At 42.2% G+C, this 22,183-nt stretch overlaps 1 protein-coding gene across 1 annotated transcript in view; it reads left to right on the top strand.

The window, feature by feature from the left end:
* CDK14 (cyclin dependent kinase 14) overlaps positions 1–22,183 on the top strand; it is a 329,099-nt gene that overhangs the window by 213,340 nt on the left and 93,576 nt on the right. The window contains exon 11 of the mRNA XM_074156862.1: positions 11,498–11,561. Coding sequence (XP_074012963.1) covers positions 11,498–11,561 — 64 coding nt within the window. The remainder of the gene's footprint in view (positions 1–11,497; positions 11,562–22,183) is intronic.

Genomic DNA, 22,183 nt, shown 5'->3' with positions numbered 1-22,183 from the left:
GGCTGCCTTCATTTACTGCAGATTGAATAAATGGTCATTTAAAAAAACTTGACAGAATACCCACTGCTTCACTGGACTCCATGTGGCTGCACAGGTCTATTCAAAACAGAGATTATTACAAGAATAAGGCCTTAGTTGGCAAAATAAGGAGTTGGCAAACTTCTGGATGATCTGATCTGATCCTAGTTTCATGCTGTTCTGTAATGCTAAGCACCAGGCTTAATGTACAGGTCTCGGTATATGTTACCTCTCTAGGATTTTTAGATCAAGAAAAAGAATTTTAATGAGATGCCTTTTGGGTTTTTTTCAGACAGTGAGCTCAGTAGCTCATTTGGCCCAGCTATAGTGTTCTATCCACCTTAGTACAACAGCTTTCCTCTCCACTGCAAATTCATTTCTGTCACATAAGCAGAACGTGTCACAAGCTTCTATTGCGCCATGCGTATGCTGTTCCTTCTGCATGAGGAATGGCAAGTCCTGGTGTGGGGCCATAACAAGGCTGGCTCGTTCCTCCAGTGTGTTGTGGCTGGGCACCAGGCCAGAGACAAAGGGTTTCCAGTACTGGAGAAGTACAGTGTGCTTCACTGCTTGGGGGTGCGGTTTTGCTCCCAGGAAATGTGGATTAATTTCTGTGAAAACCATTGGGTCAGGTCCTGGTGCAGTGATGGTCCTTATTGGGCGTGGATGTGATCCCAAATGTGCTGGTTTGTTCAAATAGTTGTAGTTAAACAATGGCGTACTGAAGAAGCATAATTTTATTTTGAATAAAAATGTTTTCCTTGCTATTTTTATGATGATTCACAGGAAGATGCATACATTTGGCCCCTTAATTATTTAAATAAGCTCTCCAGCTGAATGGCAGCTTTAAGCCCCTAGGTATCCTGATGCAATGGTGTAGCTTTGCCCGTGCCAATCGGATTGGACACTGCAACACTCAGTAGGAATTTGCGTATGTTAACTGAGCCAGTTTTATGGTCTTCAAAAAGACCGTAAAGCCAGCTTTATGATCCAAAAGCAACATTGCTTTTCCGGTAAGCCAGCGTTTCCAAAAAAACCCTGTGTAGTGCATACCTGGTATTCAAATGAGCCAGCTGCTGAGCCAGCACAGCAGGGCTCATAGAAGTACATTTCATAAAAGCCTCCCACAGGCTTTTTTTTTTTTTCCACCCCTCCCTTTTTTGCTTTAAAGAAAAAAGTCAGTAAAAAAAACTTAAAACGAATCTGTAAAGAGCATATTTAGCAGGGGACTGTCTGTTTGGGTGGGTTATTCCAAAGGCTTTACAACACAAACAAGATAGGAAATCTGAAATGCAGAGTATATACCTTTCTGTACAGAGTAAATAAGAGCAGATTTTCAAGTATATATAAACAAGTCTGACTTGTCAGCCAGGGGGTCCTTCTGACAGAAAATTGCTGTCTTCCTTCTCCTTCGCAGTGAAGAAAATGGTTCTGTTTCTTCCCAAATGTAAGGAAGAGACCTTCCATCTCAGAAATCATCATCAGCTGCTTCTTCACATCTATTAACACCCAGACCTTCCTTGGTGAAATCCTTCCCTCTCTATAACCTTATTTGAGAGCTCATAAGCTCTGGCAATGCCAGAAGAGCAAATTTGCCTCCTTGGAGGCTGGGAAAGAAATCTGTTGAGGTTAGCTGTAATCTTCTGCATGAGTTTTCTTCCCACTCTTTTCCTGATCCACAGCTTCGAAGTCTACAAAAGCTTTCAAATTCTCTTCCCTTCTTACTAAGGATCAGTTTCATCCTGTTGAGCTGTTTAGTTTCTGCAGCTTCAAAGCAGATAGCAGAGACACTAAGTCTTGTTTAATGTCAGGATTTTTTTATTCTGATTCATAGATTCATAGATTGGTCCAGGCCGGAAGGGACCTCCAAAGGTCATCTAGTCCGACCTCCCCACAGTCAGCAGGGACACCCCCAACTAGACCAGGTTGCCCAGGGCCTCGTCGAGCTTCACCTTGAATATCTCAAGGGAAGGGGCCTCAACCACCTCCCTGGGCAACCTGTTCCAGTGTTCCACCACCCTCATAGTAAAGAACTTTTTCCTAATATCCAATCTAAATCTCCCCTTCTCCAACTTAAAGCCATTGCCCCTCGTCCTGTCACTGCAGGCCCTTGTAAACAGACTCTCCCCAGCCTTCCTGTAGGCCCCCCTCAGGTACTGGAAGGTCGCTATTAGATCTCCCTGGAGCCTCCTCTTCTCTAGGCTGAACAACACCAGCTCCCTCAGCCTGTCCTCATAGCAGAGGTGCTCCAACCCCCTGGTTATTTTGGTGGCCCTCCTCTGGACCCGCTCCATCAGGTCCATGTCCTTTCTATATTGAGGGCTCCAGACCTGCACACAGTACTCCAGGTGAGGTCTCACCAGAGCAGAGTAAAGTGGCAGAATCACCTCTCTGGATTTGCTGGCAACACTTCTTTTGATGCAGCCCAGGATGTGATTGGCCTTCTGGGCTGCAAGTGCTCATTGCCTGCTCATGTCCAGCTTCTCATCCATCAGCACCCCCAAGTCCCTTTCCTCAGGGCTGCTTTCTAATACTTCATCTCCCAGTCTGTATTTATAGTGAGGATTGTTTCTTCCCAGGTGCAGAATCCTGCACTTGCTTTTGTTGAACCTCATGAGGTTCATCTGGGCCCACCTCTCCAGCCTGTCCAGGTCCCTCTGAATGACATTCCGTCCCTCTGGTATATCGACAACACCACACAGCTTGGTGTCATCTGCAAACTTGCTGATGGTGCTCTCAATCCCTCTGTCTATGTCGTTGATAAAAATGTTAAACAGTACCGGTCCCAGGACGGACCCTTGAGGGACACCACTTGTCACTGCTCTCCATCTGGACTTCAAGCCATTGAGTACCACCCTCTGATGGTGAGATTGTTTGCTGACGGAAGGGTACTCCTCAGCACAGGTTGCTGGGAAAGCTGGAGGGACAATGTTTGCCAAATCTTAGTGTTTTTAGCACTAGTCTCATTCACAAAAATGTTTTAGTAAGAATCATTAAATAAAAAACCAGTTTCTTCCATCATGTGAACCTTTATAAAAGTTATGTTACTAAAATAGGGCATTACAATGACTGACTACCTGTAGGAAGAGGATGCTACAGCCCAGAACAAGTTGTTTCACACTTGCTTTTCTTTTCATTGTGAAATTTAGATTAAATGGACTTGAGGTTTGCTCTCTCTCCAATTTAGACTGGATTATGAACAGAATTAGTTTCTAAAAGTCATCTCATTGTCTGAGCTGTTTTTGTGATTCAAAGTATAGTATGTATTTAGTAGACCCTTTTTGGAATAAGCAAAACTTTCCCCTGACTGAGCAGTGAAGGGAATTGGCATATCAAACCTCAGTAGTGCTTTGTTGTAAGGCTGGGGATGTAATTGAATCCTGTCCTGATGGTCTGCAGTGCTGGGTCTGTGGTGATGCCTGTTCTGTTCCTCCTCTTCCCAGCTGTCACACCCAGCTCGTGCAGAGAGAGTAGGTAGAAACTGGTTCTATGGTGGCAGACAGGCATGTCCTTGAAGTCTCCAGTCCCCATCATCTTCCTCTCGGTTAGCACAGTTGCGGTGGTGTCTCTGCCAGGGTCTCTCACAAAGGTAGCTGTGGTTACCATGGGTATGAAGAGAACGATGAGTTTGTTGACTTGTGTCACAAGCAGCGTGGAAACAGTGTTGGGATAAATTTAACTTATTGATGCAGGCAGCTACTCAAATATCACTTATATAAACAAAATAAGATTGGAAAAATTGCGTATTAAAAAGGTTTCCTGGCAAGACTTCTTCGTATTTTGATTCTATGGGGAAAGGATGTTAAGAGCAATTGGGTCCTATACTGTTTCAAATACTTCATTTTTCATCCTTAACAGATATAGAACACAAATATTAGTTGAACTTGATATTTTTTTAATTAATGTGTGTTATTAAAATTTTGTGGGAATGTTGATAGTAATTTCATATTTTGCTTTCCTCATCCATACCAGCACATTACCTGAATGTTTTTGAAGCCAGCTTCATCATAAGTCACTCCTTATGCTCCAAGCAGGTGGAGTATTACCCACGTGTAATGGAATGATGATATTCCACTCGATGACTGAAAGAGTCAGCTTTTTGTTAGAGGTGAACCTCGTTCTGTTCTTACTGCTTCTTTTTTCACCTTAGAGACTAAACCTCAGTAATTTCTATTTTTTCACAAAACAGCATCACTTCATGGACAGCAGAAACATGTTTACGGGGTTGGTGAGGGGGTGCTTTCTCTCTTTTTTGTTGCTGTTGTGTCCTGTACTCGTTATCTGTATAGCAGGTACTTGTTAGAGCTCTTGGGAGAATTTAATACCTTGTTTTGGGGGGGGGGTTGATAAGACAATGGTTAGATCATTCACAAAATAACTGCAAAAGAAGTACTTCAGTCAGCTTGTTTTCTAACCAGCCTTGTTTTCTCTTAAATCCGTAATTCTGATTTAATGTCCAGAATGAATGCAGATTACATTAAACATATTCTGCTACACATTACCATTGTGCGTATTAAATGGTGGTTGTTGAATTTCTTTTTCCTTTTACCATATATCATCGCTGCAAGTTTTTTCTTGTGACTTAGAGAATCACAGAATGGTTAGAGTTGGAAGGGACCTTAAAGATCATTGAGTTCCAACCCCCCTGCCCTGGGCAGGGACACCTCCACTAGAGCAGGTTGCTCAAAGCCCCATCCAGCCAGGTCTTGAACCCCTCCAGGTGGTCCACAGCTTCTCTGGGCAACCTGTTCCAGTGCCTCACCACCCTCACAGGAAAAAATTTCTTTCTGGTATCTAATCTAAATGTTCCCTCTTCCAATTTAAAACCATTACCCCTTGTCCTGTCACTACACTTCCTGACAAAGAGTCCCTCTCCGGCTCTCCTGTAGGCTCCCTCCAGATATTGCTATGAGGTCTCCCTTGAGCCTTCTCTTCTCCAGGCTGAACAACCCCAGCTCTCTCAGCCTGTCTTCATAGGGGAGGTGCTCCATCCCTCTGACCATCTTCCTGGCCCTCTGCTGGACCCGTTCCAACAGGTCCATGTCCTTCCTGTGTTGAGGACTCCAAAGCTGGACACAGTATTCCAGGTGGGGTGTCACCAGAGCAGAGTAGAGGGGGAGAATCACCTCCCGCGACCTGCTGGCCACACTTCTCTTGATGCAGCCCAGGGTGTGGTTGGCTTTCTGGGCTGCCAGTGCACATTGCTGGCTCATGTTGAGCTTCTCATCCACGAGCACTCCCAAGTCCTTCTCCTCAGGGCTGCTCTCCAGCCATTCTCCGCTCAACCTGTATTTGTGCCTGGGATTGCCACGTCCCAGGTGCAGGACCCTGCACTTGGCTTGGTTGAACTTCATACGATTTGCACGAGCCCACATCTCAAGCCTGTCCAGGTCCCTCTGGATGGCATCCCTTCCCTCCAGCGTGTCAACCGCGCCACCGAGCTTGGTGTCATCGGCAAATTTGCTGAGGGTGCACTCAATCCCACTGTCCATGTCTCTGACAAAGATGTTGAACAGCACTGGTCCCAGTACCAACCCCTGAGGAACACCACTCATCACTGGCCGCCACTTGGACATTGAGCCGTTGACCACAACCCTTTGAGTGCAGCAATCCAGCCAGTTCCTTATCCACCGAGTGGTCCATCCATTGAATCCATGACTTTCCAATTTTGAGACCAGAATGTTGTGCGGGACAGTGTCAAACGCTCTGCTTAAGTCCAGGTAGATGACATCTGTTCCTGACTTGATAGCATTTACAGGGACATAAGGAAGCAAAAAATGCAACCTGTTTTATACATAAAATTAAGAATAAGAATTTGCAAGCTTGATTTTGTCTGTAAAGAATTATGGGCTCTTGTTTAACACTCTTGTTCTGAAAAGGAATCATACAAGTTATGTTACATTTTCTGTATGCTCAATATGTTTCATCTCCGTTTCACTGGTACTTTCTTACCTATGTGGGAATAATGAACGGATGTTTTGATGACATTGACAAAAAATACGGAAAGAGTTCCCTATGTAAGAAAAATATTTTTTCTAAAATACGTTTTTCAGGCACTGAACAAAGCCTTCAGTGTTTTCCACATGAGAGGGGGCTGCCTTGATCACACAGTCTCACTTCAGTTGTTTTAACTTTGAAATGATGTGGATTACTGGTTTAGGAACTATATGTGATTTTTGCTATTCATTTAATGAAGTAAGACTTCAGTGTTTTAAATCTCAAGGATAATGAATAGGCATATGGCCTTTATTTTTCATTAATCCAAATAAATGTATTGTTGCCATCTTAGCGGATAGACATTGTTTCCGTAGTGGAAAATGAGGTGACTTTTTCATTGCAGCTGGGAACCCTGGAATATCCACAACCTTTCCAAAGTTAAAATGTGTTTGGCCTCAGTCTAACAAACACATAAGTGCCTTACACAAACTGATAGCTTTATTTCCCCTTACAGAAAGTGAATTGCTAAGCTCCTGATGTGAAGAAATGACTGGTATTGAGGCAATTCCATTTCTGTCTCTGTCTTTTGGATATTAAACTTGACACTCGGCTGTCATCCCCTGTGCCCAGCAGAGAGTTGGAGGAAGCCTTGCTGCAGTTGTCAGTCAGCAGACTCTGAGTCAGCAGGCATAATGCACAAATAGCTGCTGATTATTTTTTTTAACCTATTATATTAAGACTAAATGCTAAGCTGAAGGATGAAGTTCCTTCTTTGGTCTTCACTACTACATGTACTTTGTGCTCACTGACATTATCAGGTGGTAATACAACACTTTCCCTGATTGTGAAAGATGTGGTTAAGACCTACCTACCTGTGACTCCTTGGGAGGGGAATGTGGCAGTAGGTGGATCATCTGGACAAAAGAATTAGCGCCAGGACAGACTGCAAGAGAGAGACATCACATAAGCTTCTCCTCTTCCCGATGAGATGGGAAATTCCATGTTCAGAGGTGACTCTGGGAGTGATGGAACTGCCGTGGTGAAATCCTGGATCTCGCAGGGTTCGCTTTAGAGCTCAAGAGCCAAATCTAAAGCAGTAATGTACTTTTCTCTAATGAAAGGGAAAATAAGTCCTAGGGTTTTTACTAAGTTGAAGGCTTCATTAGATATGTATGTTTTGGAAGAATATAGCAGATTTTTGTCGAAAAACAGAACATCTGAAACCTCCAAATCTGACTCAACAGAAATAGATTGCTGATTTGGAAATGGCTCTGCAACATCTATCTTCTTCTCCTTTTTATTATGTTTGGCTCCTCAGACAGATGTAGTCTCCTGGGATACATCCTTGGGTGAGCTAAGGACTCACTAAATGCAGTATGTTTTACCCAGCAAATAGGAAGACTGGAACAGGAATCTTGATCATCCTTAAAAGGAAAAATAAAATAAGAAAACAATTCTACATCCATCTTGTAACTTTTCTGAGTTAAAATTCTAGAGCATTTTTCAATAAAACCCTCTTTTTATTAAAGGGGGAGGGGAAAAAAAAAATCACTCTCCTGACTTTTTTTTGACTAAACTTTCTTTGTTCATCACATTGACCTAATGTGAAAAAAACTGAAAATTCAGCAAATTGCTTAGCCTAATTTCCATAAATGTTGTCTAAGGAAAGGCATCCCGTTTGCATGCTGATCTTGTTTTTCATTCTGCTCTGTTGCTACAAAACCCTGAAAAATATCACAGGCTGCATCTTCTTTGTCTTGTTGAAGTTTAAACCATCACCTTTCTTGAGAACTGTCAGATATAACAAGGGTTAAAGCATTATTTCTGTCATATACAGCTTTGTATATTCAAAATTTGTAGTGCAAATGGAAATGCTTGTTCTTCATTAATTATGCCAGCACTTAGGAAAGAGCTACTGGGAAAGATTTGCACTGCTGCTCATCTCACAAGAGATTCGGATGACTTCTCCAGACAAATGGTTACCCAGAATGACCTTATTGCATGGCAGTACTAGGGAATGCTTTTGCATTCAAAGCAGAACAGGACAACATGACTAATTATGTTCGTAGAGCGGCATAATGCTTACTGTAAAATAATGGTTCCCTTGCACATCAAGGAGCAGGTTAATTAAGGGAATGATGAGTCTTTGTAAAATTAAATGCAAAAAGCAAACACACTTTTTCTTACATTAAAAAAGTAAGGCAATGCATTTGTGTTGCATTTCTTGGGATATCTTTCTATATCATGATTATATATGGAGATTTGAACAGCAGGTTCTGTTTTCATAACTTTCTGCCAAATCATAAGAATGTCAACTGGCAGTAAGGGTATTTGGCCCTTAGTACCCTAATGTATTGTAAATTTGTTATTTTTGTATAAATAGATTTCTCAGCCTACAAATTAGATTGGAATCTGATCCTGATTTTGGTCCCTTAATTCTCTATTTGTAAGCTGCAAAACAAGGCAGATCCTTCTCACCCGTGGTGTTACCTGTGAACTCCACTTTGCTTTGTTTAGAACAGGTGTCAAAACCCATTGCTTTGGGTTGCCTAATTCCACCCCATCTAAACAGGATTGATTGCTGCTTAGAAACATCACTTGCAAGGTTATGCCTACAAATCTCTTTATATTAACATACTTGTGGGCAGTGACTGGTTTATCTTAATCAAACCCACAGTTGTTCTACTGCTGCCTTCTCCTCCTTGTTTGTTAATTGATAGCTACATCCTGTGAATTTCTGTAAAGTACATGTTAAAAACTGGGGGGAAGAAGGATGATCTTTATAATGTTTGTGCAACACATTAAAACACAGTGTCTGGACCCTTGCCTAAAGGCTCAAGTGCCAAGTGCCCCTACTTTAAAAATGGTAAGATGATGACAGAAAACTCTAGCTGTTTTTAGCCTGACTGCTCCCCTTTACAGAAGGCGTAAATATTGTAGGTGGTTTGAGTTCTCCAGTGCACAGAACTTGTTTGCAGCTGGCTCTTAAACACTGCAGCAGCAGATGTGCTGGAATATTATTAAAGAAATGGATTGGAAAACTAGTGAAACAAAAAATCGTGAGTCACATAAGATTCATTACAAAAGTGATCTGCCATCAAGCCCTCTGTTACTAGGCCTGGTGTTACTTCGAAAATCAGAATAATCCATTTCTTAGCTCCAAGTTCTACATTAAATTGGTCTGATAAGTATTCAACTTTGCACTGGAAGTTTCAGATTTTGTTAGCTGGTTTTAATATTCATCTGTACAGTCCCTTAGCTGCTTATGTCTCCTCTAAAATAAGAGGTAATTAAGAATACACATTTAGAAGGATGTAGATAATTTTGCTTATATTTATAAAGATTCGTGAGAGAATATTCCTTTCATTTGCTAAGAGGGGTTGCAAAATTGAGTACCATAGTTCTTAATTTAAACTGCAAATGCAAGAATCTCTTTTTTTTTAATCCATGGGCTCCCTCTCCTGGTCTGGGAAGTGCTTGGCACCAGGAGCTTGATTAATACAGAAGCTGAGTGAAAGTTATTTGCAAATTGATTTGGTGACATTGTGTCAACGGTGTCTTCTAACTTCTAATGAGAGAATTGTACTCTCCCTAATAGTAATAATGAAATGAATGCAGGGGTTGTGATGAGGGTTGCAGGGCCAGGTTTATCTTATTCAAATGCTTATTAAGGCATATTTCACAAGGACTGAAAGCAGTGTCCTACAAAAAAATATTTACAAATAAAATCAGTTAATTGCATATCCCAATAATCATGTGAATGTATGCTGTATAATTGCACTGATACTATTGTCTTTGTTTCTCTGACACCTAGGTGCTCTGCTTTCACCTCCTACTGGTAATACTGCATCTAAATTGGACTATTTGTTTACTGTATTTGATAGTGGAGAAAAAAGATCTTTGCATTAATATTCTTACATTAGAAACCTGTTAGTATGGTAGATTTCTTACCAGATTTGAGGCCCTAGAGTCATAAAGCACACATTGTAGGTAGGAGTTGTATCTATTTAAGACGTCACTTACTTTTACTTCAAGTTTTTAAGCCCATTACTAAATTTTATGAAATAAATTTCTGGCAGAGTCAATGAGATTTTTTGTGTTTTAGCTTCCCAGTCTTGCTTCTAAGAATTTTTTTAAGTTTGAATTTATTGACATGAACAAATGTTTACATAACTTAAGAAGCTCAACAACTATTCTGGAGTGGTCCTTCCGTTAATGCTCAGACCAATATGTATGTTGCAGCAGACACAATAAAAAAAAGGTCTCTTCGGCTCCAGATGATTGGGAGCAGATGTCTTGTAGCTTGCCCTGCAGTGTCACAAACCTTCACATATTTAGACCAAAGATTTTCACATTACCTTTGTGCTTGTTTTGCACTGATGTAAGCGACCACAGAATATCACAGTGACTTAAGATAAGCAGAGACAAAAGGTTTATTCAGAAGATCTGCAGTGCAGGTAGGAGCAGGGCTGGCAGAGGTTTTTGTACATTTATGACAAAGAAGAAGAAGCACCAGACTTGGTTTAAAATGCTTTCACTTTAGAATATCTGCCTTTTATTCCAGGGCCTAAGCTTATAGCAAATATTGAAAACAGTCCTTAGTATTTTAATTCGTGTTAGAAATTGGGTGTAAATTTGTAATAAGAAGGATCCCACTAGTGAAATATCACATTCCACAACTTATTCAGAATTGCATTTATAGAGCTGCTAATTTAAGTGTTCCTCTCAGCTCCACTTAAAGCAAGCGTTGATAGTTGTGTTTTATGAAGCAAAAGCAGGCTTAGGAGAACTAATTTTAGGAGTTCTCTCAATTTGGTTATTATTTGTGCCAAAGACATGGTGGATGAAGTTTCCATGCAAGCAGAGGATGTAAGATGCACAAATTAAAGCATTAAATACTTCACTGCTGGAAGTTGGTCTGACTTACACTACAGGAAGGAGGACAGTTGAAGTGAATAGAAAAAATGCATAATGCATGAGTCAATAAATTTTGTATTTCCTAAAAAATTGTTAGGTTTATGTATACTACATTCACCTAAAATGACAACTGTTTGCTATGCATTCTTGTTCATGCGATGCTCTTGGTCGTCTGCTTCACCATCTATGCAAATGTTCTGTCTTAGGACCTATTAGGTGTCTGTTCATCTTATTTAAGTTTACAGGGATTGAAATTATTTCTGAGCTAAAATATCTAGCCTCTGTAACACCAGCACTCTGAGATACGCAGATAGCTTGACACTTGTCAGTGGAAAGTATCTTTAACACATATTGGTTAAATAGACAACCTGACAGGAACACAGCACCATTGCGTGCTTTACTGGCTCCACTGGTAACTTGAAACTGTGGTAATCATTTCACTTTTTGTACCCTCTTCCTCCTTCCCTTCCTCTGATAATTAAGCCTATTTCAAGTTTAGATTGTAAGGTACATTGAGCTTACAATGAGAAATGGTTTTGTGCAATGCTATGACTTGTGAAGTCTTTTCCATTAAAGCAATGTGTGGTTTTTACCTTTTTTTTTTTTTTCCTCTTTTTGTGCACAGGTATTTGGAACACCAAATGAAGATACATGGCCTGGAGTCCACTCTTTACCCCATTTCAAACCAGGTAGGTTGAAGTACCAAGTTCATCCAAGTTCTCTTCCTGGAAATACAGGACACAGATGACTGCATCCCAGCTCACAAGTTTCAAGGTGGCCTAGTACACAGTGCATGAACCACAGTGCACTTTTTCTAGCTGTTTACTTTTTATTGTGCTCAGGAAACAGGTTTTTCTTTTATTTAATTTTTTGCTTTCTTTTGCATTTTTTCCCGTTTATTACAGTATGAGCCCTGACCTGCTTGCATTCCTCAGCCACTGAGTATTTTACCTTTCAGATTGCTGGTAGACTGATTCGTGATCAGTATTACTTTTCCACAGACCACCCTGAACTTTGAGGAATACTAAAGGAAACTAAAGAATAAAGACTGTGAAAGCTGAAGTTACCACTAGATCATCTGTTACTACCTTTCTACAAAGGTTCAATTTTTTAATGTGTGTTGTACTTGAAGATGTCATATCCTACAACCATCTGATACCTTTTTGTGAGAGGGAGCAGTTTGTTCCCTAAAGACCAGAAGTACATGGTCAACTACATTATGCTGTATATGAATTCATTGTGAACTTTTGAGTAGGGATCTTTGAAACATGCCAAGCAGGCAAATAAGTAGGAGACATGTTGGCTAGTGAGGGTGGTGAAATACTGGAACTGGTTGTCTAGAGAGGTTTGATATCTCCATCCTGTCCAAAACCTGACTGGACAGGGCCTGAGCAGCCTGAACATGTTGGACCTGCTGTGAGTGAGTTCGGACTAGGTGGTAACAAGAAGGTTGCTAGATGCTTTCAGATGAAACACTTAATTGGCTCCCAGTATATTTTACTAGAATCATAGAATCATAGAATCATAGAATCATAGAATCGTCTAGGTTGGAAGAGACCCTTGGGATCATCGAGTCCAACCATCTACCCTACTCTACAAAGTTCTCCCCTATACCATATCCCCCAACACCACATCTAAATGTCTCTTAAACACATCCAGGGATGGTGACTCAACCACCTCCCTGGGCAGCCTATTCCAATGCCTGACCACTCTTTCTGTGAAAAATTCTTTCCTAATGTTCAGTCTAAACCTACCCTGTTGGAGCTTGAAGCCATTCTCTCTCGTTCTGTCATTAATTACCTGTGCGAAGAGACCAGCACCAACCTCTCTACAGTGTCCTTTCAAGTAGTTGTAGAGAGTGATGAGGTCTCCCCTCAGCCTCCTCTTCCTCGTACTAAACAGTCCCAGCTCCTTCAACCGCTCTTGATATGATTTGTTTTCCAGGCCCTTCACCAGCTTCGTTGCCCTCCTCTGCACTCGCTCCAGCACCTCAATATCTCTCTTGTATTGAGGTGCCCAAAACTGGACACAATACTCGAGGTGTGGCCTCACCAGTGCTGAGTACAGGGGCACAATCACCTCCCTACTTCTGCTGGTCACGCTATTTCTAATACAAGCCAGGATGCCGTTGGCTTTCTTGGCCACCTGGGCACACTGCCGGCTCATATTCAGCTGCTTGTCAATTAGAACCCCCAGGTCTCTTTCTTCCAGGCAGCTTTCCAGCCACAGTTCCCCAAGCCTGTAGCGCTGCTTGGGGTTATTGTGGCCCAAGTGCAGAACCTGGCACTTGCCCTTGTTGAAACTCATACCATTGATGTTGGCCCAATGATCCAATCTAAGTCTCTCTGTAGAGCTTCCCTATCCTCCTGGGAATCAACAGTCCTGCTTAACTTAGTGTCATCTGCGAACTTGCTGATGATACACCCTATGTCCTTGTCGAGATCATCAATAAAGACATTAAGCAGAAATGGTCCTAACACTGATCCCTGAGGCACACCACTCATGACCGGCTGCCAGCTGGATTTAAATCCGTTGAGCACCACTCTTTGGGACCTTCCAGTCAGCCATTGCTTGACCCAGCGGATCGTATGCTCATCCAGGCCGTGTGAAGCCAGTTTTTCCACGAGAATTGTATGGGGGACAATATCGAATGCTTTTTGAAAGTCCAGGTATACAATATCAACAGCCTTTCCCTCGTCCAATAATCTGGTTATCTTGTCATAGAAGGAGATCAGGTTCATCTGGCAGGACCTGCCTTCTATAAACCCATGCTGACTAGGCCTGATCCCCTGGTTGCCCATTATGTGGGTTTTGATGGCACTCAAGATGACCTGCTCCATGACCTTCCGTGGTATCGAGGTTAGACTGACAGGTCTATAGTTTCCTGGATCCTCCTTTTTACCTTTCTTGTAGATGGGTGTTACATTTGCCACCCTCCAGTCCATTGGGACCTCCCCCTTGTCCTATCACAACACTAAAAAGTTTGTCCCCATCTTTTTTAGAAGCCCCCTTTAAGCATTGAAAGGCCGCAGTAAGGTCTCCTTGGAGCCTTCTCCTCTCCAGGCTGAACAACCCCAGCTCTCTCAACCTGTCCTCAAAGGAGGGGGGCTCCGTCGCTCTTGATTATTTTTGTAGGCCTCCTCTAGACCTGCTGCAACAGATCTATGTCTTCCCTGTGCTGAGGGCTCCAGAGCTGGATGCAGTACTCCAGGTGGGGTCTCACCAGAGTGGAGCAGAGGGGCAAAATCACCTCCCTGGACCTGCTGGCCACGCTTCTTTTGATACAGCCCAGGATATGGTTGGCTTTCTGGACTGTGAGTGCCCATTGTCAGGTCATGTTGAGCTTCTCATCCAGCAGCACCCCCAAGTCCTTCTCAGGGCTGCTCTCAATCCCTTCGTTCCCCAGCCTGTATTCATTCCAGCCTGTCTTATTCCTCAGATCTGCAGGATCTTAGTGGCTTCTTGGGGCAGCAAAGAGGCAGGAGGTGGGGCAGAGGAGTTGAAAAGGACAAAGAGATCTAGCCAGCTCTCAAAATAAGAGAGACAGGGAAACAAATATATTGTAAGGCTTACTCTGATAGTAAAACAAAGCCTCAAGAAAAGAGAAGACAGACAGCTTTCTTGCACATTGCTTTTCAGTCTCCATCCTAGCGCTGTCTTACTGCTGTATAGTGAAATCACTCTCTAGTGCTCTTTAGTGAATTAGTAGAACTTTGTTTACAAGCGCAGTTTTTCACTGAAATACTAAGAATACTGCAGTGCTCTTCCCCAGGTCAGTGTATCATTATACAAGCTTTTGTGGTTTTCATTCTTGGTACTGATTAAAAGGTGAACACATACACAGAATTCCTACAGAAATATAATGGGTTTTAACAGCAGTCCAAAGACATTGTTTTTATCCAAGAATAGCAAAGAGGAGGAGAAAACCTGGAGATGTCAGTGAGTGCTCTTTGGGTTTGTTCTTGTTTTTATTCTTCTCCGTGATGCAGAAAAGTTTTGGACAGTAGATGGCAGCCGAGAAATTTCCTGGTTTCATTTTCCTGTTTGGCTTCCAAGTGTGTTAAGGGATGTAGGTTTATTACCATAGAAGAACATAAGGAAATCCACAGCAGGCACTTCATTAAATCTAATTTTTATACAGGCATTGTGTTAGACTTGCTTTTATTTTCTCCATCCCAGACTATGGATTTTGTCAGCTCTGAATATATAATATTTATACAAATGCAGAATGGGGACAGGAGGAAGGATGTCTCCAAGACAGAAAATGGTCACTCAGTATTTTCACTATTTCTGCATGATGTAGTCTTTGTTTTCTCAGATCCTGAGAACAACTGTGAAGTATGTAGATTTGCAAGTCAGAGTAGTTACTGTTCTTGCTGGCAGTTTTTAATCTTCCTAGGGCCTGTTAATACAAAGCACCGAGCTCCTTAATTCTCGTACACTGCGGAGCTCTGAGAGCTCTCCAAAGGAAAAAGTCCTCCTCTGTACACCTACTATGTTCTGCATTCCCTTTGTATCTCCCTGTATTCTTCATGGCATTGGTAAAAGGATTTATTTATTTTTAATTATGGTTCGTTATTTGCTGATTTTAGAAATTACAGCAATAGAAAGCACAATCTAACTGGACAACCAAAACTTGGCTTAACACCAAAGCTGAGTAACTGGACTTCATGCTGGTAGTGTGTGGAATGATGAGAGCAGCAAAACAAATAATTTCTGGGATCATACTGGGGTACCAGCATCAAAAGCATGCTCTGCACAAAGCACTCTGAACTACGGGCTGGGCTGGAATGACACTATTTGCCCATACCCTTAGAGTCATTGGAGCTGTTTGCTCATGGACACCAGGTTTTTCTGTTGCTTCTTAAAAAAATGCATTCCTTCATGCCATTCTGTGCACAAAAGTTTTCTGGCTATGTGAAGGCTGCATTGTCCCCTTCCGCAGTTGCTCAGCCAGCCATGCTTTCCTCCCTGTTAATCTGAAATTGTTGTTATGTCCCAGAGAAAATTTCCTCAGTGTATGGGACTGAAAGACTCTTCTTTCCTGACTGGCATCTTTGGAGCAAAAATGGAGGTGAATGCTTTAATAAGGCATTTAAGATGACTTAATTTTTCCCTTTCCTTAGCAGAAGAATGCAGGAGGGAACCTGAAATGTCTTGCCAAATCTGAACCCATTCCGTTATTCTTTAAGATTTGTGAAATTACTGCATTAAAATATAGATGATATGGGGTTAAGTAACTCCCATGCTTTGCGTTTCTTTGAGTTTTAAGACCGACAGCTGCAAACAGTAAGTGTGATAAATTGAGAAGAGCAGAGAGCACTGGTGATGAGGATATCAACATCCATTCAGACAAGGAATTTGTCTGAATTCAGACAAGGCTTTGATGCTGTAAACCGCATAAAACATAGGATTTGAACAGAAAGTATCAGTGAAAATACTTACTATAGTTTAAAAAAATGCTAGGTGCAATAAATGCCTATGGAGTTGGAAGACTATTAAGGCTAGAAACAAAATTTCATTGTGTTTCTTGTTTTCATACAGACTTAAATAACTAATTTTCATGCTGTGATTTTATAGCGCACAGTCCTGTGCTGCAGAGAGCTATGGCTGAAAAACATGGCATTAGTCTCTTTTCTACTGGAGTGACCAGGGGTCTGATTATTACAGAGAGCAACCATTGCATAAACAACGATGATATCTGACATCTTAAGAAGAATGAATGTTTCTGAGGCTGAATAAGAAATGTGTTCTTAAGGCTAACTGTGGGTGGCTCTACATCATCTAAACCCCTAACCTCAGTGATTTTAACAGCCTGTAATTGTGAAAATAAAACGGTCATAATTTGTTTTGCGATTTAAAAAGTCTGAAAACAACTTGTATTTTGTCTGCCTGCTTTGAAATCTTTGATTACTTTCTATCTTGCAAATACACTAAGTAATTTTGGAGATATTTAAAACTTGGCCTGGTCTTTGAGCTTTCTCTGTGCCTCAGCCTTGGTCCTCTCAGTTTGTGTTTGCACCTGTGCGTGCAGACACACATGCACACATAAAGATAATCTAAATAATGCATTTGAAGATCCTGAAATACTTCAAAAGTAAATTTGGTTTACCTCTGTGCTTCACTTTGAAGCTGTTATGACTCTGCTGTCATCTTGAGTGGGTCTTCCTGTACTCACACATCACTAAAGAAACCCAGCCATTCTGGATCCCCGTGAAAGTAAATTATCTGCCCTCAAATAAGAAGAGAGCTTGAGGAAACTGTGAAAAAATGTTAGATTCTGTTTCAATAAAACCTTGAGGTTTCATCAGCTTAGAAGCACCATGTTACAGGACAGAGATGCTGTAAATGATGAATGTGACCCTCTGACGCATGACTTGGAGAACATGTTTTCACTATTTCTTCTTTTGTTACAATACTTAAATATGTAGATTTGCTGCATTAAAACAGATCCAACCACTGATTGCATCACTCTCCAAGAACGAAATGAAAGTAGGCATCTGCTATGTCTCATCTGCATGAGTGGAGATGAAGCAGTATTCAAAAACAAGCTGCTTCCTTACCAGTCTTGTGTGTGAGTCTTCCTGATTTTTCTGTATTGTTCTCTTCATTGTCAATTAATCTCCAATTTTTCCTAGTCTGGAGTCTTACCTTCTTTCTTCTTAAGCTATTTCTCCTGGATTCAGAGTCCTGCCCAAATACAAGATAAGCCTTTGGATCGACATCTACACTTAAGTCAAGTTTTCAATTTTCCTGAATTCTCAATTAGTGTTTGGGACTGTTGTTGCATATTCGCCATCCAGGGAAGTTAAATAGAGATTTATCAGAAGGTACTGTGAGTGAGCAAAGTGGGAAAAGGTCAGACATGGTCACAATGGAAGATAAATGAAGTGATGGTGGCCATGAAGACATGGTAGCAATCAAGGAGAAGTAACTTATAATCATAGAATCATAGAATGGTTAGAGTTGGAAGGGACCTTAAAGATCGTTGAGTTCCCATCTCCCTGCCATGGGCAGGGACACCTCCCACCAGACCAGGTTGGTCAAAGCCCCATCCAGCCTGACCTTGAACCCCTCCAGGGATGGGGCAGCCACAGCTTCTCTGGGCAACCTGTTCCAGAGCCTCACCACCCTCACAGTAAAGAATTTCTTCCTAATATCTAATCTAAATCTCCCCTCTTTCAGTTTAAAACCATCACCCCCTGTCCGATCACTACATTCCCTGATAAAGAGTCCCTCCCCATCTCTCCTGTAGGCGAAGGTGGGCAAAATGTAAGAATGCTTTGTAATGTTCACTGTGCATCAGTTTCCTTACAATACTGTTTCTAGGTGAAAGAAAGTTAAGTATCTAATTTTGGGCTGATGGTCCAGGACCCTGAACCTCGCTATGTTCAACAGATGATCGGATAATAATATAAAGCAATATACCTGGAAAGGTGCCTTTATGAGACAATGGAAACATCTACTGAGCACTGTTTTTTCACAGAATCACAGAATCACAAAATCGTCTTGGTTGGATGCGACCTTTGAGATCATCGAGTCCAACCAAAAAAAAAAAAAAAAAAAAACCCAAAAAACCCAAACCAAACAAAAAAAACCCCAACACCAATCACCAAAACCAAACAACCAAACCAAAACAAACAACCACAACCACACACCACACCCACCCACAAACAGACACAAACCAACAATCTCAGGCACTAGAGCATGCCCTGAAGTGCCATGTCTACATGTTTCTTAAATACCTCCAAGGATGGCGACTCCACCACCTCCCTGGACAGGCTGTTGCAGTGCCTGACCACTCTCTCAGTAAAGTAATTCTTCCTAATATCTAATTTAAACCTCCCCTGACGCAACTTCAGACCATTTCCTCTGGTCCTGCCATTATTCCCTTGGGAGAAGAGGCCAACACCCACCTCTCTACAACCTCCTTTCAGGTAGCTGTAGAGGGCAATGAGGTCTCCCCTCAGCCTCCTCTTCTCCAAACTAAACATGCCCAGTTCCCTCAGCCTCTCCTCATAGGACTTGTTCTCTAGACCCCTCACCAGCTTGGTGGCTCTCCTCTGGACACGCTCCAGCATTTCATGTCCTTCCTGTAGTGAGGGGCCCAGAACTGAACACAGCACTCGAGGTGAGGCCTCACCAGTGCCCAGCACAGAGGCACCATCACTGCCCTACTCCTGCTGGCCACGCTATTCCTGATACAGGCCAGGATGCCGTTGGCCTTCTTGGCCACCTGGGCACACTGCTGGCTCATGTTAAGCCGGCTGTCCACCAACACCCCCAGGTCCTTTTTTGCCGGGCAGCTTTCCAGCCACTCTTCCCCAAGCCTGTAGCGTTGCCTGGGGTAGTTGTGACCGAAATGCAGGACCCGGCACTTGGCCTTATTAAACCTCATCTCAGTGGCCTTGGCCCAATGATCCAACCTGTCCAGGTCCCTCTGTAGAGCCTGCCGACCCTCAAGCAGATCAACACTCCCACCTAGTTTGGTGTCATCTGCAAACTTACTGAGGGTGCACTCAATCCCCTTATCTAGATCATCAATAAAGATATTAAACAAGACTGGCCCCAAAACTGAGCCCTGAGGGACACCACTGGTGACCGGCCACCAACTGGATTTCACCCCATTAATTACAACTCTCTGGGCACGGCCATCCAGCCAGTTTTTTACCCAGTGAAGAGTACACTTGTCTATGCCATGATTCGCGAGCTTCTCCAGGAGAACGCTGTGGGGGACGGTGTCAAAGGCCTTACCAAAGTCCAGGTAGACAACGTCCACAGCCTTCCCCACATCCAGAAGGCGGGTCACATGGTCATAGAAAGAGATCAAGGTGGTTAAGCAGGACCTCCCTGTCGTAAACCCATGCTGGCTGGCCCTGATCCCTCGGCTGCCCTGCACTTGCCGTGAGTGCTCACTCAAGATGATCCTCTCCATGATCTTTCCTGGTACCCAGGTCAGGCTGACAGGCCTATAGTTTCCTGGATCCTCCTTCCGGCCCTTCTTGTAGATGGGCATCATGTTGGCCACCCTCCAGTCATCTGGTACCTCTCCTGTTGACCAGGATTGTTGATAGATAATGGTGAGCTCTCCCGCCAGCTCTCTGAGTACCCTTGGGTGAATCCCGTCTGGCCCCATGGACTTTTGCGTGTCCAGGTGCATAAGCAAATGATTAACTACTTCCTCCTGGATTATGGGGGAGTTGTTCTGCTCTCCATCCTTATCTTCCAGCTCAGGAGGCTGAACACCCTGGGGGTAGCTGGTCCGACTATTGAAGACACAGGCTTTTAAAAGAGAATCCCTAAAGTCAAGATGAAACAAGTTAAGAGGAAGAGACTCTCCTTTAGGATAAAGCAGAAGACAAAAAGAAACTGGAGTGAGGAAACAGCAGTCATAGGAAATGCTGCATAACAGAGTCTGCCAGAGATTGACGGATACCTAATAGATTTATTAAAAAACCTTGAGTCTATGACTGACAAAACCACTGCAGTGCTGGTGTTCTCACTCAGGCATTCTGCTTTGCTTCCCACATGATCAATAAATATAGATTTGCTTTAGATATGATCTGCCTACCTGCATCTTGACAGCTGAAGAACAGCTTCCCCTCTTTTTATTCAAAAGAAGCACATTTAATTATAATAATCTGAAATTATGTGAACTCTAGTATATATACTAGAGAACTAGAGAATACAATTTGAACTATAAGAATTCAAAATACATCTGAGATCAAATTTTGATCTGTAAATGTACAGGTTTTCAGGTTTCTTTAATCTCAGCGTTGATGAGAGTGAGCAGCTGCCTCAGCAAGATGGTGTGTCTGGGTGGGTGGGTGATGATGTGAGCATCTGCATGAAATTCTTTCCTGTGCCCGTTTGCCTTTCAGTTCTGAGGAAGGGGTAGTAAGTTTTTGCTACACGGGGTTTCTTCCACAATGTTAGATGGAGATTTGGATCGCCTACGCTGCTGCCTTTCGTAATGTATGTCAAGCAAAGATTTCTTTCTTGAGGGAGCATTCATGGTAGTTCTGCAGTATTTCCAAATCTCACAAATAGTCAAGATCTGCTGACTCTAGTATTTTTTATGATCAAGTCAATGGGAGCATCAAAAATGAGAAATGGGAAAATGGGAAAAACAAATAGCACAGCTATGTGCTTTAAAGTATCATAAAATGTAATTTTGTGCAGTTGGTCAGAAACATGTATGTATGGCTTTAGATTTGGTTGTATTAAATCCATCTAGCAACAAAGCGCAGAGGCATTCATACAGGCATGTGAGAGTAGTTCATGCTGAAAAGTAACTCAGAAAACTTGGGGATGTAGTTGTGAGACTGAATTCCAGTTCGCTCATTAATTGGACACAAGCAGGAGATCCTTAGATGAAAGTTGGGAGGTTACTTCTTTTTTTGCCTGTGTTGTGACTGCTAGATTGGTGTTTGTAGGTGTGCTATATTGTGGTTTCACAGTTCAGGACTTAAAAATCTGGATGACAATGGAGAAGGAGAAGATGCACCTCTATTCTGGCAGCTCTGAGATCAAAATCAGCTGGTTTTGTTATTGAAGAAGGATTAATTCAGGGAAGTACTGAAAGCTGGCATGTACACGAGGCTGGGCTTAGTTACCACAGTAGTCCCACCTAGTTACACTGTCGGTGAAAGTTAATAAGACTCTGGTTAGAGGCATGACAGCAAAATTGTGTAGAAAAATGTGAGCTATATTTTATCGGTACATACATATACAGAACTTAAAGTGAGGAACCTCTAGTCTGCTTGGAGTAGGGGGGGGGAAAGAGTTGATATCGATGATTAGGAGAAGGGTGGTCTGCAGTCACACAGCATATAAATGGAGTTTGAAATTAAGGACTCAGGACTAAAATTTGCCTCTATAGAGCGGGTTTCACCCTTTCCATATTTTCCCCTTAGTTTTCCCACTCCCTGCCTGACAAATGCAATGAATAAGGTACTTAATTAAAAAGAGGTTTAGAGCAGAGCAGTAGACAGAGTAAAGAAGGAAGATCTTTTTGAGAAGTTTGTTGATTTTGCTTATACATGTCCCTTATAACACCATTTACATAACTGGTTCCAGTGTGTCACTTTTTTAGTAAACACTCATCTGGCATAGCAATAGTTTTTCAGTTTCTTGCAGAAATGAAATAGATCTTTGGACACGAAGGCCTTAAGGCAATTTGGCCACACAGATGATTCTGTTTTCCTCCCAGAGTGAAAATAGCTTAAATTGAGTAGAGTGAACCTCTGACAGTCCAGTCAAGAAAATATGTTGTATACAATACTTCTCAACTGTTTTAAGTTGAAGTAAG

Source organism: Numenius arquata, chromosome 12, assembly GCF_964106895.1.
Source record: "Numenius arquata chromosome 12, bNumArq3.hap1.1, whole genome shotgun sequence".
NCBI classification, from domain to species: Eukaryota; Metazoa; Chordata; class Aves; order Charadriiformes; family Scolopacidae; genus Numenius; species Numenius arquata.
This window is presented reverse-complemented; position numbering and strand designations above follow the sequence as displayed.